Source organism: Muscardinus avellanarius (genome assembly GCF_963383645.1).
Source record: "Muscardinus avellanarius genome assembly, chromosome: X".
In the NCBI taxonomy this organism is placed as follows: domain Eukaryota; kingdom Metazoa; phylum Chordata; class Mammalia; order Rodentia; family Gliridae; genus Muscardinus; species Muscardinus avellanarius.
In genome coordinates, this window is record NC_137792.1 from 7,444,749 (window position 1) to 7,458,640 (window position 13,892).

Below are 13,892 nucleotides of genomic sequence, written 5' to 3' on the forward strand. Positions count from 1 at the left end.
ATTCTTTATTTTGAAACAGGGTCTCACTGAGTTGTAAAGAGCCTCACTAAGCTGAGGTTGTCCACGAACCACAATCCTCTGGTCTTATTCTCCTGAATGCAGGGATTACAAGCGTGTGCCACCATACATGGCTTCCCAGCCCTAGTTTTTATTCTTTATTTTGAAACAAGGTCTCACTAAGTTGTGGAGGGCCTCACTAACTAGCTAAAGCTAGCTGCTATCCTGCGCTCCTCCTGCCTCAACCTCCCAAATACTGGGATTAAAAGTGTGCACCATTATACCTGGCTTGACTTTATAATAATAAAATTGAAAGAAAGGCAAACTCAAAACACAAAATTCTTGAAGTACCTGGTAGTACCCATGTTAGTCTCTTGATTCTCATCCTGAGGCTTCCAAATAAATGTACACTGTGTTTTTCTGATTTCTGCCTGCATGCCCTAGAGTAGCCATTCTTTGATAGGAATGAAAAGCTGGTTTGTGTGTCTAGTTTTTGTTATTTTTTAAAAATAGAGACACATTGATTACTGGTGTAAAGTTCCTAGAATTTGAAAACCAGAAGAGTATTAGTACAATAAGATGATTTTTCCTTTTGAAGCAAGCTGTGATTTTTTTTTTTTTTTTGGTGGTACTGGGGTTCCTGGAAGCCCTTCTACCTCTGGGCTACACTCCCAGACCTATTTTTACATTTTTTAAAATTTGGAAACAGGGTCTCCTAAGCCAGTGCGTGTGGCTGGCTTTGAACCTGCGCGATCCTCCTGTCTCTGCCTCCCAAGCACAGGGATTACAAGCGTGCACCACCACGCCCAGCAAGCTGTGATTTGTTTTAAATTGATTTTTTTCTTTTCTGAATCTTTTCAGATTGAACATTCTGCACATCTCAAGGCCCAGATATTAGATTATGATGCTTCTGTAAAGAGGTTAACTACTCAGGTTGCTGATTTAAAATTGCAGTTGAAACATACTCAGACAGGTAAGAGACATAAATATTTTTTGCGTTTAAAGTTTCTGGTTACATTTGTGGGAATATAGTAATTGTAATTTATTGAACACATATTTCTTGTATTGAGGGAAAGCTATAGAAATAAAATGTGTCATCTTAGGGCTGGGGACATAGGTCAGTGGTCAGTCACTTGCCTAGCATGTATGAGTTGCTGGCTTTGATCTTCAGCACTGGAAAAAAGTGTGTGTGTGTGTGTGTGTGTGTGTGTGTGTGTGTGTGTGTGTGTGTGTGTCAGAGACACAGAGATCTTAGAAGTAAAGCTTCCTATCTCAGGAATACTGACTGGTCATCTGCTAAAGTGACTTGCCTTCATAGGAAATGTATGGTGGTAACACAGAAGCCCCCCAATTTATTCTTGTCTTTCCTTTTTCATTTGTTACCTTGATAAGACTGATTGACTTTTCAGTAGTTTTATTTATTCCTTAACAGACACATATATGAAATGTATGAGAGAAGCAGGATGGCTTAGCAAAAAGAACATTGCTTTTATTTTTTCTTTGATACTGGGGATTTAACCCAGGGGCATTCTATCTCCAGACTACAGCCTCAGCCTTTTTTACTTTTTGTTTTGAAACAGGGTCTTGCTAGTTTGCTGAGGATCTCGCTACATTGCTGAGATATCCTTGAACCTGTGATCCTCTGGTCTTGGCCTCCCAAGAATTAGGATTACAGGCATGTCCTTTCACGCTTGGCTTACCTGCACTACTTTTATTTTTATCTCTCTAATTCTTCCACATTCCTCCTGTTTTCTGAGCAGTTTTGGTTGCCACATTGTCCATAGCTAAGGTCACAGCAGTCTTATATCATGAAAAATAAGTAAGTGAGGCTAGGACTCTTCTGTATACATGCACTACTCACTGGAAGCTTCTTTTCTGTATCATCATCGGGAGACATTGGGACGAGGACTGGTACATCCACTGGCTTTGCACTAGGAAATTCCAGTGGTTCTAGGACTATGCAACCCAGCCTCAGTAAACCTCTGACCTCCATTTGTAAACTGAGACCAGTGAGAGTTCCTTGGCCACAGTGTTGTAAAAGCAAGACCTCTTTCCCTTATCTGAAGTCCAGGCTGTACACTGTGGATTGTTGCAATAGCCCTGGAAATTATGAGGCTATGATTTTCATTCTATATCATTCTATAGTGAAACACATTGGCATTTTGCAGTCAAACATATGGATATTCATGCTGGTTGGGATAAGTAAAGTTATGAATGGATTTATTTCAGTTCAGGTCAAGCTTTCCAACCAGAGGAGTTCAAGTCTGGTTGAACTTTCCCACCAAGTAAATTATAAAGACATTTTTTACTTCTCAAACCTTTTTGGCTTTCAAAATTATACATACTGGATCATGAAACTATATCATGCATTATAAAGGAAAACATATGAAGCTGTAGCTGGTACATGTTAATAGTATTGTGGCTTGAGAAACTGTTTAATGTGCAAGTGTGTCCTTATTTCATTTTTCCAAAAAATACTATTCTCAGGTATTTTAACTTTACTCACTGTCTTTTATTGTCATTTCTCAAATTATCTTTTTGTAATCTGCAGCACTGGAGAATGAAGTGTACCGCAATCCAAAACCGTCTCTGGGTCATCAGTCCTTGTATGGGTTAGGAAGTGGCAAAATGACATCTCACACTGGTGATATACATAGAGATTTCTTGAACAGTCCTCTTATACAAGAGAAGGTCATGGCAGGTGCAGTTGTACCAAGAATCATAGGCTCTCCAAATGCAGGGATGGAGATTGGCTCCCCGGACTCTGAAATTGAGTTTGTAGCCAATACAAAGGCAAGAGTAAAAGAGCTAGAACAAGAGGCCGAACGCTTGGAAAAAGCTTTCAGAGATTACCATCGAAGAGTTAATAGACACTTTTCTAGGAGCCCTCTACTATCAAAGAGTCCACCATCTTTGCACTTAGTAGGAGCTTTCAGAAACGTTCCTGCCAGTTCCTCGGAAAGATGCCATTTTGCAGAGGATGGAGTTGTCTCTGAGCAGCCTCAGGGGGGCACCCCTAAAGAGGAAAAGAATGATGCCTCTGAAGCACTGATGGGCAGCATAGCTTCGAGGTCACACAGGGGAACTTCCTCCAGACGCTTGTCTTCCACACCCCTTCCAAAAGCGAGAAGAAGCCTCAATAATGAAATGTATCTGGAAGGTAAGCCCCTGCCCAGAGTGTTGTGGGATTCCCTGGAGTTATAGAGACCTGATCGTCTTAACTGGGACCTCTTATTTGAATGAGAGTACAGCTCCTAGATAACAGGAAATGGTGAACAAATTATGCAGCACTCAGTCTGGGAGAGCCCTAGCCGGAGGAGTTGAGGTTGCTCCAAATCTGCCATCTCCTGGTTGACAGCATTCCTCATGTCTCAGGGTTGCTGTGGAAATCAGTGGCATAAAGGATGTCAAGGTCTAGTGGTTGCTTAGCATGCACAGGTGTGCAGAGAGCAGCAGTGGCCTTGCCTCTGCTCCTGGTTAGTTTTATACATTCTAGTACTACCTCTATAGTTAATTTAGGTGCTTGAATTGTTACCTTTGTGGATCCCACACATTGTACACCACTGTTTACAAGGAAAATATAATTTACTTTTAAACTAATAGGACTTATTTGTGTTACTGGGGATGAAACCCAGGGGATTTTTCTACCTCCGGGCTAAACTCCCAAACCTATTTTACATTTTATTTGGAAATAGGGTTTCACTAAGTTACTGAGAGCCTTACTAAGTAGCTGAGGCTGGCTTCAAACCTGTGTGATCCTTCTGTATCAGCCTCCCAAGTGCTGGGATTACAAGCCTGCACCACCATGCCCGGCAAACTAATAGGGCTTAAGACTCACATTGGTATCAGGGCGTAGTAGCACAGTACTTGGGAAGCTGAGACAGGAGGATCGCAGGTTTGCAGCCAGCCTCAGTTACTTAATGAGGCCCTCCACAACTTAGACTCTGTTTCAAAATAAAGAGTTAAAATAGGGCTGGGGGTGTAGCTCAGTGGTAGAATGTCCCTGGTTCAATCCCCAGTACCACAAAAAAAATCTCATTGGTATCTTTTTGGTGTAGCTTGTAATAATCTTACCTTGATTCCTCCTTCTCCTTAGGTCTGGTCAGGTCACGTGTTCCTTCCCCCAGTCCTTGTCCTGACATAGCGCTCCAAGTGTCACCTACTGACTCTAGGCATAGCCTCTTTGTTCCTTCCTTCTCTGGCCCTCCAGAGCAAAAGGCCAGGTAAGCACCCTTTTCTGATGGGCTTCATTTGAATCATTTTACCTGTGGTCTCAGCCTTTACTACCTTTTTTAGACACTATTAAATATCATGTGGCAGTATAGAATTTGCAGTTAGATTATAAATTTATGTGTGATCTTTGAGAATCATATGACTACCTAGGGGGGGGATGTGGTTAATATACATCTGCATAAGTCTTGGTTAATAAAGATAAACATGTATAAAATTTATCAAAGCAAATTTTTGTCCTCTATACTCCTTTCAAAAGTGAGAACTGGGCTTATTTTTAAAGTTGGAATAATTTCACATATTAAAAAGTCACGTAAAAATGTTTTGCATTTAAATATAAACATATAATTCTGATTTATGTAGCATGGAAAAAAATTTCAAAGTGATAGTAGGTTCTAGTGGGTTGAAACAGGAAGAAGAAGTGGATGCCTTTAGAAACTAGACCAGTGGGTTACCTAAGCTGTGATTCATAGGATTTCTGCCCATGCCTGGTTCCCATGGCAGGGATTCTGACTCCATAGTTCCAGGATGGAGTCTGGGTACATAATGTATATGTAGTTCTGCTGTATAGAGTTGAAAACTGCCACATACCTAGGGCATTTGATTTTTTATATTGCACTGTCTTGCGATAAAGCCAAAAGGAAGGACAAGACCCACACATGTGTGCTGAAGCTTATGCTGTCATGTCTTCAGCTGGGTTGTGCTGAGGATGTGCGGGATTTGTCTTTCTCAGAAACATTTTGTGATTATTGGAAAACTGAGCTCCTAGGAATAGCACTGAGAGCACAACACTCTTTATTAACAATGATAGTGTTTACCTTTGGGCCTGAGGTGGTATGGGGAGTAGCTGGGTAAACATGTATTAATTGCTGAGAACAATACCTGGAACCAGGTGAACCTCAGTGCAATGGAGCTGTTTTTTAAAAGACAAAAAGAATTTTGTAAATCGTTTTCTTGAGCCACAGAAGGCTTTTTTTTATTGCCCTTGGTTCTTGGGTTTTACATTACTAAGACATTGCATTCATGAATTTTATTCTTTCAATCCAGTGTTTATCAGAGACAAACTGAAGTTCAAGACACAAGTGAATATACAAATCTCAACAAGCTAGCTTTTAAGGATAATAAGGAATTTGAAGCATCTTTTGAATGTAAGTTCAAATATAAGTACTGGTTTTGATATATTGAAAATAGAGAAAGCTTAGTTTTAGTGAAACAATCTGTAGTATAAGCAAAGCAGTTATAAATTGGGAAATGTTCTATTATGAGAATTTTCAGGGGTGCATCTGAGTTCCCTTTTTAAAGATTTCAGAATGACTTTGATTTCAAAGTTAAAGCTGAGCCAATAAGCCGGGCTTAGTGGTACATGCTTGTAATCCCAGTACTTGGGAAGCTGAGACAAGAGGATCGCACAGGTTTGCTGCCAGCCTCAGCAACTTAGTGAGACCCTGTTTTCAAATAAAAATATAAAATAGGTCTGGGAGTGTAGCCTGGAGGTAGAAAGCCCCTGGGTTCCATCCCTAATACCACACACACAAAAAAAGGCTAAGCCAACAAATTAATCTTAGTTTACCAAGTTTGGAATTACCTCAGATTTAAAATAAGCAATTTTTCTTTATTTTACCTTTTTATGGAATATGAAGGCGTTATTTTCATTATACTGATTTTGTTGATTGCTCAGATTTGGAAAACTCCATCCCTAGCCAAGTGTGATGGCACACACTTGTAGCCCCCCCATTTGGGAGGTTGAAACCGAAAGATCACGGTTCGCGGACAGCCTCAGCTAGTTAGTGAGGCCCTCTGCAACTTAGTGAGACCCTGTTTCAAAAAAAGAATAAAAACTTGGGCAGGGGATGTAGCTCAGAGGTCAAATGTCCCTGAGTTCCATCCGTAGACCCACACAAAAAAAGAAGAAAAAGTAAATTCCATTCCTAGTAAAAGAATGCAGGTGAAAGAATATTAAAATAAGAGTTCCGAAACTGGCATTTTGGATGTAGCCCTGTCTTGGACTCTCTCTCTAATAGTCCCTCATTTTTTCCCTGAGGCTTTTCCCAGCTTGATAAATCTTTGTATTTTTATGTATTTATTTAGCCTTTAAGACTTCATCATCAAATCTGAAATGATTATATTTAGAACAGTTGAATGAGATGGTTAGCCAGGCATGGTTGGGCACGCCTATAATAATTCCAGTGGTTGGGAAGCTGAGACATAAGGATCACAGGTTCAAAGTCAGCCTCGGCAAGTAGTGAGACTCTCAACCACCTAGAAAGACCCTGTTTCAAAGAAAAAATTAAAAATTGGTCTGGGGTGAAGCTCAGAGGTAGAATGTCCCTGGGCTCGGTCCCCAGTATCTATCTATCTATCTATCTATCTATCTATCTATCTCTCTCTCTCTCTCTCTCTCTCTCTCTCTCTCTCTCTCTCTCTCACACACACACACACACATACACACACACACACACACACACACACACACACTCTTTCTCTCTCTCTCTTTCACACACAGAGAGAAAAGAAGGCTTCATAAATTTTCTGGCCTTTTTAACTTGCCACTTAAAGGAACTTTGTTAAACCATTGACACTTAAATTGAATTCAAATGATTTATCAGCAAGTGAAGTGAATTCTTCTCTGTTACTGGATTGATTTTTCTGTTGAGAAACAAATCCAATTTTGTAAACAAATTTAATTCTCTTAAAAGATAAGAACACTTTAACTGGGTTCGACCACTAGCATCGCAGAACAAAACAAACAGTTCAAAAAGTGAATGTGTTGGCAAAGGGTTGAGAACTTGGAATCCTGCAGGAAAGGGCTCCCTGGATTGCCTTAGCTCACTTCATGTGCACCCCCAAGCTCCACTGCCCTCTCTTCTTGTTATTATGAAGGCTTATTGCACAATGGTTTGCACCTTCTGTAGATGCAGGGAACAAGCCAAGGCAGTTCGAAGCAGATGGGCTGCTCCCTGCTGGCGATATGCCCCACGTGGATGCTGCCGCAGCTGCTCTGCCCATCAGGTCTATCCCTTATCACTATGCAAGTAAGTTTTGCTTTTTTTAAATTACGCGTTAGCACAGCCACATACTGAATGACAATCTGTGTGTTCTATAAGTGATTTCCTGTGTCACCAAAGGACTTTTTAGAAGTATAACTTAAAAGAAATGAGGTTGGGGTATTATCATTTTAAGGGCATTTCTAAAGTAACTGCCCATGTGAACGTGCAGTGACAGTGTGGAGGAAAAACTGAAAGAAGGCTTCTTGTTTAGTCTTCCCAGGAGAGTTGCTGTTTATTTATTTTTGTGATTTTGGGGATTGAACCCAGGAGCATTCTACCACTGAGTACGCCCCTAGCCTTTTGTATTTTACTTTGAGACAGGGTCTCACTAAGTTGCTGAGGCTAGTGAAGACCTGCATTTCTCCTGTCAAGCTTCCAAGTGCTGGCATCATCGGTATGTTCACCAGCCTCAGTGAGAGTTGCTTTTTAAACCTTTTTTATTCTTTACCTATTCAGAGTCTGACAAAGCAGTTAAACTTTTTCCTCAGACTTCTGCACAAAACATTCCCATTCCACTGGAGCCTTATCGCCTTGGTAAATCATGGTCAACAGCCGAAATAATGGTCAACTCTTGGCCTACATATTTGATGTGATTGTAGCATTTTAATATTATCTTTCTTTTTGATCCTTTTATGTCTTAAGAAATTTGAACAGAAAAACTATCTTTCAATCTTGAGAAAAGCTGATAACGTTGACTTGTTACTGGAGGGCAACGAGATTAGAATTCTCCTGCCTGGCCCTTGCTTCTTTCATCTTGGCCTTTACAACTTTCCTGCTTCCCTCTCTGGTGGTGCAGGGAGTGGAGATTAGAGCTGAGAGGAGATGTGTGTTTACTTCCAGCCTGGGCCAGCTGCTGAGTCCTTTACTTCCTGGACCAAAGTATGTAAGCCTCAAATTTGAAAGGAAGTGTATCAGGAAGTGTATCAAGTAAAGCTAACTTTGAGTCCCTCCCAAACATATTCAAAGCCTCTCTCTCTCTCTCTCTCTCTTTTTTTTTTTTTGGTGGTACTGGGAATGGATCCCAGGGACGTTCTACCTCTGACCTACAACCCCAGCCCTGTTTTATTTTTATTTTGAAATAGGGTCTAACTAAGTTGCTGAGTGCCTTGCTATGTTGCTGAGGCTGGTCTTGAACCCATGACCCTCCAGCATCAGTCTCCCAAGTACTGGGATTACAGGTATGTACTACTCCGCCCAGCTCAAAGCCACTTATTAGCAGTTTCTTGGTTTAAATCACAGTACTTGGGAATATGAGGAATTATTAGAAAAAGTGAGAGTTTTGAGAGGGCTGATTTTGCCAAGTTAATCTTTTTTGGAAGGTACTTAGTCAACCAGCCTTGATGTAGCGCCTTCTCTCTGCTGGGTACTCTTCTAGGGATGAAACATTTAGCAGTGACCAAAACTGACCTGGGCCTTCATGGTGTGTCTGGGGGCAAGGGGCCCAGGTCAGTAAACCGCCACCAAGGTCTGTGGATGGGAGGTGCTACACCAGCTGAAGAGGGGCAGTGGCCAGGCACCCAGTGAGGGAGAAAACCCAAACATAATAGGAAGAGGGAGATCAGTGTTCTGCCTTGAGATATAATGTAGATTATAGTAGTGGCTCTTGAAACAACTTTGTAAGCAGCATGGTTGTGTTTTAGTAATAGAGAAAGTGTCATATTCACCATTATAACTCTTCATCTGGGCACAGAAGTAAATGAAAAAGGCTGGAACTTGGTGTCTTTGAGGTACCCAGTGGGCATGCTTCTTGTCTTGGCTATTGTGTCCAAAGAAGTTTCCTATGCCAACCTATAGCTACAAAATGCACCCCAGAGTAGAGAAAAAGCCCTTTTTACTTTTTTAAAATTTAGAACCCAAACAACACTTTTATTTTGAGATTGCAGTTCTTTATATAAAAGTGGTACTATTTAGCAGTAACCCTTTTCCACCAGCAAGGGGGACATTGCATTTCTGCCAGCAGAGAAGATTAATGGCCTCCTCTGCTCTATAATTCCATGGCAGAGAGAGGGGGGGGTGAGGGGGAGAGGGAGAGGGAGAGGGAGAGGGAGAGAGAGAGAGAGAGAGACCTGTGTTGCCTTTTCCCTACTAGTAACACTTATTCAGGGACTGTTGACCACTTCAGGGAAAGGCACAGCAAAATGCTTTGAAGTCCTCTAGTGAACCTCTGAATTTTTCTGCTTATTGGAATTGCTTGGGTAAAGAAAAAAAATGTAGATTATGGGCCAGGGCTGAAAGAAAAAGGCCAGTGTAGTCATCTGTGGGACTGAGATTTAATTAAACCTTTGAAGTCTAGGGACCTATGCCAAGAGCTAGCGGGAATAGGCAAGTAATTAAACCATGGGCCTTGCCCAGAAGCATACTAGTGGGAGAAACAAGGACACATGGCTTTTGACAAAGCAGGTACAAGATACTGTTTAAGTAAGGTTCCAAAATACGTATTGGCAGTTCAGGAATAAACATCACAGAGGAGGTGGCATTTAAATTGGGTCTCAAATAGCATTTCAGGACTGGCGGGAGAGGCCGGAGGAAACAAATTCCTTGGGCTAAGGAGACAGTGAAGGCACAGGCCCGAGCCAGGGGGATATGGCTGCATTCAGGGACCAGTGAGTGGGCTGCTACAGGCTGCTCGTAGTGTAAGGTAGGAAATCAGTCTTGAAAGAAAAAAGCAGATTATCAGATCCTTGATCACCATGGGTTTGGATTCTGCCAGAGCAGAGACGTTGCATGGCAAATCCACACTTTCCCTGCAGGAAATACCTAGTGCTGGTATCAATGGGTGCTGGATGGCAGACTCACATCAGGGAGAACACTGACTCAGGCATTTAGTGGTCCAGGGGAATGGTGACAAGGACCTGCTCTGCAACAGAAGGATGGGGTTGGGGGACCTGCAAACCCTGGTGGCCGAGTGGACACATGGAAGAAAGAGCATGTTTAGTGATTTTTTTCTTTGCTTTTTTTAATTTTGTGGGGAGTACTGGGAATTGAACCCAGGGGCATTCTACCTCCAAGCTACACCCTGAGCCCTATTTTTTATTCTGTATTTTGAATCAGGGTCTCACTAAGTTGTGAAGGCCCTCACTAAGAACCTGAGGCTTGCCACGAACCGCAGGAGTATAGCCCAAGGTAGAAAGCTCCTGGGTTTCATCCCCAGTACCACACACACACACACACACACACACACACACACACACACACACTAAACAAACAAAGGGCCACCATAACTTTAGAGATAAAGAAGGTGCTGTGGGATTTCCATGTGCTGATGGCAGGGAACCCACTAGGAACGTGGATATGAGGCTAGTGCGAGATTTTGGAACTAAAGCCACAGGAATGATCAGTTCTGAGGCAGCCATTAAAATCCTAGGGAGGAAGAAGGAAACCAAAAATGGCATGGCCAGGGCTTCTGGAGCCCGGTAGGGGGTTGCGTTCTGTTTGGGGTAAGGGGAGACTTGAGCATCTGTATGAGAGAAAGGAAGAGTTATGAAGCTGTTGTGTACATAAATAGGGGTCAGTGGTTCACTCTGGGTCCCCAAGATAGTGGAGAGAGTGTAATCAGGAGCCGAGATGCAGGGGTTGTGGTAGAAAGGCTGAACAAGGGAGATGGGTGGGGTCGTGGTAGAAAGGCTGAACAAGGGAGATGGGTGAAGAGGATGGGAACTCGCGGCCTGGAGGGAGCACAGTTGGAGTCATTGTGACCAAAGTGAATTGTATTCATCTCAGGAAAGTAAAAGGTGAGGAGTGATGACTAGGATTGGGCCTGTGGGCTTGCAGACAATGAAAATGGAGCTGCAGCTGGAAGCAGATCAACAGTCAGCAAAGAACTAAGCAGTCTTCCCACCAAATTGTCTCGCGTTCCTTAGAAAAATCCGATGCTGAGCTGGGCATGGTGGCACACACTTGTAATCCCAGAATTCGGGAGGCTGAGACAGGAGGATTACTGTTCGAGGCCAGCCTCAGCTACTTAGGCCCTTTGCAACTCAGTGAGACCCTGTTTCAAAATAAAGTATAAAAAATAGGGCTGGGGATGTAGCTCGGATGCAGTACGCTCCTGGGTTTCATCCCAGTACCACACAAAAAATCTGAGCCAGGTGCACTGGTGCACATCTGTAACCCCAGTATTTGCAAGCCTGAGACAGGAGGATCTGAGGTTCAAGGCCAGCCTCGGCCACTTAGCGAGAGCCTCAGCAACTCAGTCATTGTTTTACAATTTAAAAAGGGGCTTTGGGGGGTAGAATGTCCCTGGGTTTAAACCCCTAGTACAAAAAAAGAAAAGAAAATTCTGATGTTGGAAGCTGTTCTTGATGTCCTATTAGGTACAGATCAGAAACAAATAGAAGAACAAAAGGAGGAAGAAGATTCATGGGACCGGCAAGTGAGAGAGCGCAGGCAGAGAGAAGAGCAAAGGCAGAGCGAGAGGCAAGAAGCTCTAGAACGGGAACGAAGAGAACTGGAAAAACTGGATCAGGAAAGGGTAACGTGTGTGACTTAAATCTCTGTCCTCTGCACCCCTTCGCAACATACCTGGGGCTCAGGGAGGTGAGCTGGGAGTTTCCTGCAGTAGAGAGTGGCGGGTCCCTGAAGAGGCCATCACTTCCTCTCTTGTCATACTAGTATGAGAAAGGCTGCAGAGAGACCACACCTCTCACTGCCAAGGTAAAGGATGACTTTTGCTTTCTTTCGGGTGTGTGTAGGGAATTGAACCCAGTGGAATTCTGTCTTTATTTTGACACGGGATTTTGATAAGTTGCTAAGAGTCATTCTAAGTTGCTGAGACTGACCTCAAACCCATGATCCTCCTGTCTCAGTCTCCCAAGTACTGGGATTACAGGTGTTTGCCACTGTGCCCAGCTTATTTGTGGCTTTTTAAATGTTTATATTTTTAACATACTTTTATTGGTGCATTTTATTTTGGTGGTACTGGGGGTGAAACCCAGAGGCTTTCTACCTTCAGGCTGTACTCCCAGACCTATTTTATACTTTATTTGGAAACAGGGTCTCACTAAGTTGCTGAGAGCCTCACTAAGTAGCTGAGGCTGGCTTCAAACCTGTCCAATCCTCCTGTCTCAGCCTCCTAAGCGCGGGGATTACAAGCGTGCACCACCACGCCCGGCTTATTGGTGCATTTTAACAACATCATAGTGAGGTTCAAAGTGATACACACATCATGCACACAGCCCTAGATGTGTTTCCCTCCAGATTTCACCCGCATCTACACCCAATACATGTTAGTAATATTGGTAGTGATATCTTCATATATGGACATAGCATTATTTGAACTGTTTCCGTCATTAATTATATTCCCCTCCCACCTACCTCCTCCATCCACTTTCCATTCACTCTTCTACTGTTCTCGCTCATTTATCTGAAGTCTTCTTTGTTTTCTAATTTCTCTCTAGCTTCCACGTTTTTGGGAAAACATACAACCCTTGACTTTGAGACTGGCTGATTTCACTTAGCATCATGTTCTTTAGTTCTACCCCTTTTTTTGTTAATGACATAATTTTGTTCTTCTTTATGACTGAATAAAATTCCATTGTGTGTATATGGCACATTTGCTTTATCCATTCATCAGCTGATGGATACCTAGCTCAGTTCTATAATTTGGCTATTGTGAATAGAGTTGTGAAGCAGACTACGTTTTGCCATAGAGCTTCCCTCTGTAAACAGGGTCTAAAGAAGAGGCTTCCAAGGTCAGCTATCTGGGACTAGAAGAGCCAGTGGGGGAGGTGTCTACCAGGCCACAGCTGCTTCCAGGGATACACACTGCCTTCCTCTTTCCTATAGTTTTTTTTTTTGTCTTCTACATCCTGATTTTGGTCCTAGACAGATGGATTACTCTGGCTGCTTAACATGTCTGCCAAATCTTACTTAAATTAATCTTCCATATGAATGTTCTTTGGATTCCTGGTTATTTGGGTCTAAAAGCATTGGTAGTAGCAATAATTTCAATTTAAATCTGGTATGTAGATTGTAGTTTATAGGGTCTGGATTATATCACTGTGTATTTAAGCACTGAAAAGCTTTTAAAATGTATTTGTATATTTCCTGTTTTGGCACCCATTTGTTTCATAGAGGATGATTGAAGAATCATTGAAGATTGAAATGGAAAAAGAATTAGAACTGAGTGTTCAAGAAATGAAAGACAAATCTACTCATGGTGAAAATCCTTTAGAGAAATACATGAAAATCATCCAGCAGGGAAAAGACCAAGAATCTGCAGAGAAGGTACCTTTGTTATGGACAGGGTGGGTGGTGGAAAAGTTGGCATGTGGAGAGCTGTGATTTAACACATTGGGGCAGGAATCTGTCTTCTCTATGAAGACAGAAAAAAGTTAAAAGCATAGATATTGGCAATTCAGATAGAACCTTGAGACTGTGTGTGTGTGTGTGTGTGTGTGTGTGTGTGTGTGTGCATGTGTGTGTGTATGTGTCTCCCTCTCCCCTTCTCCCTCTCTCTTCTTTTCTTTCCCCCCTTTTGATTCAACCCAGGGGCATTCTGCCTCTGAGTTATATCCCTAGCCCTACTTTACGTTTTATTTTGAAATGGGGCCTTGCTATGTTACTGAGGCTATTTTGAACCTACAATCCTCTTGTCTCAGCTTCCAAAGTACTGGGATT

The 13,892-nt window shown here is 42.3% G+C and overlaps 1 protein-coding gene across 1 annotated transcript in view; it reads left to right on the top strand.

Annotated features, from left to right (window-relative positions):
- OFD1 (OFD1 centriole and centriolar satellite protein) overlaps nucleotides 1-13,892 on the top strand; it is a gene marked incomplete at its 3' end in the record, with an annotated part of 41,861 nt that overhangs the window by 26,829 nt on the left and 1,140 nt on the right. The window contains exons 15-21 of the mRNA XM_080718271.1: nucleotides 859-970; nucleotides 2,549-3,157; nucleotides 4,094-4,220; nucleotides 5,275-5,375; nucleotides 7,140-7,259; nucleotides 11,588-11,745; nucleotides 13,347-13,499. Of these exons, the coding sequence (XP_080574397.1) occupies nucleotides 859-970; nucleotides 2,549-3,157; nucleotides 4,094-4,220; nucleotides 5,275-5,375; nucleotides 7,140-7,259; nucleotides 11,588-11,745; nucleotides 13,347-13,499 (1,380 nt within the window). The remainder of the gene's footprint in view (nucleotides 1-858; nucleotides 971-2,548; nucleotides 3,158-4,093; nucleotides 4,221-5,274; nucleotides 5,376-7,139; nucleotides 7,260-11,587; nucleotides 11,746-13,346; nucleotides 13,500-13,892) is intronic.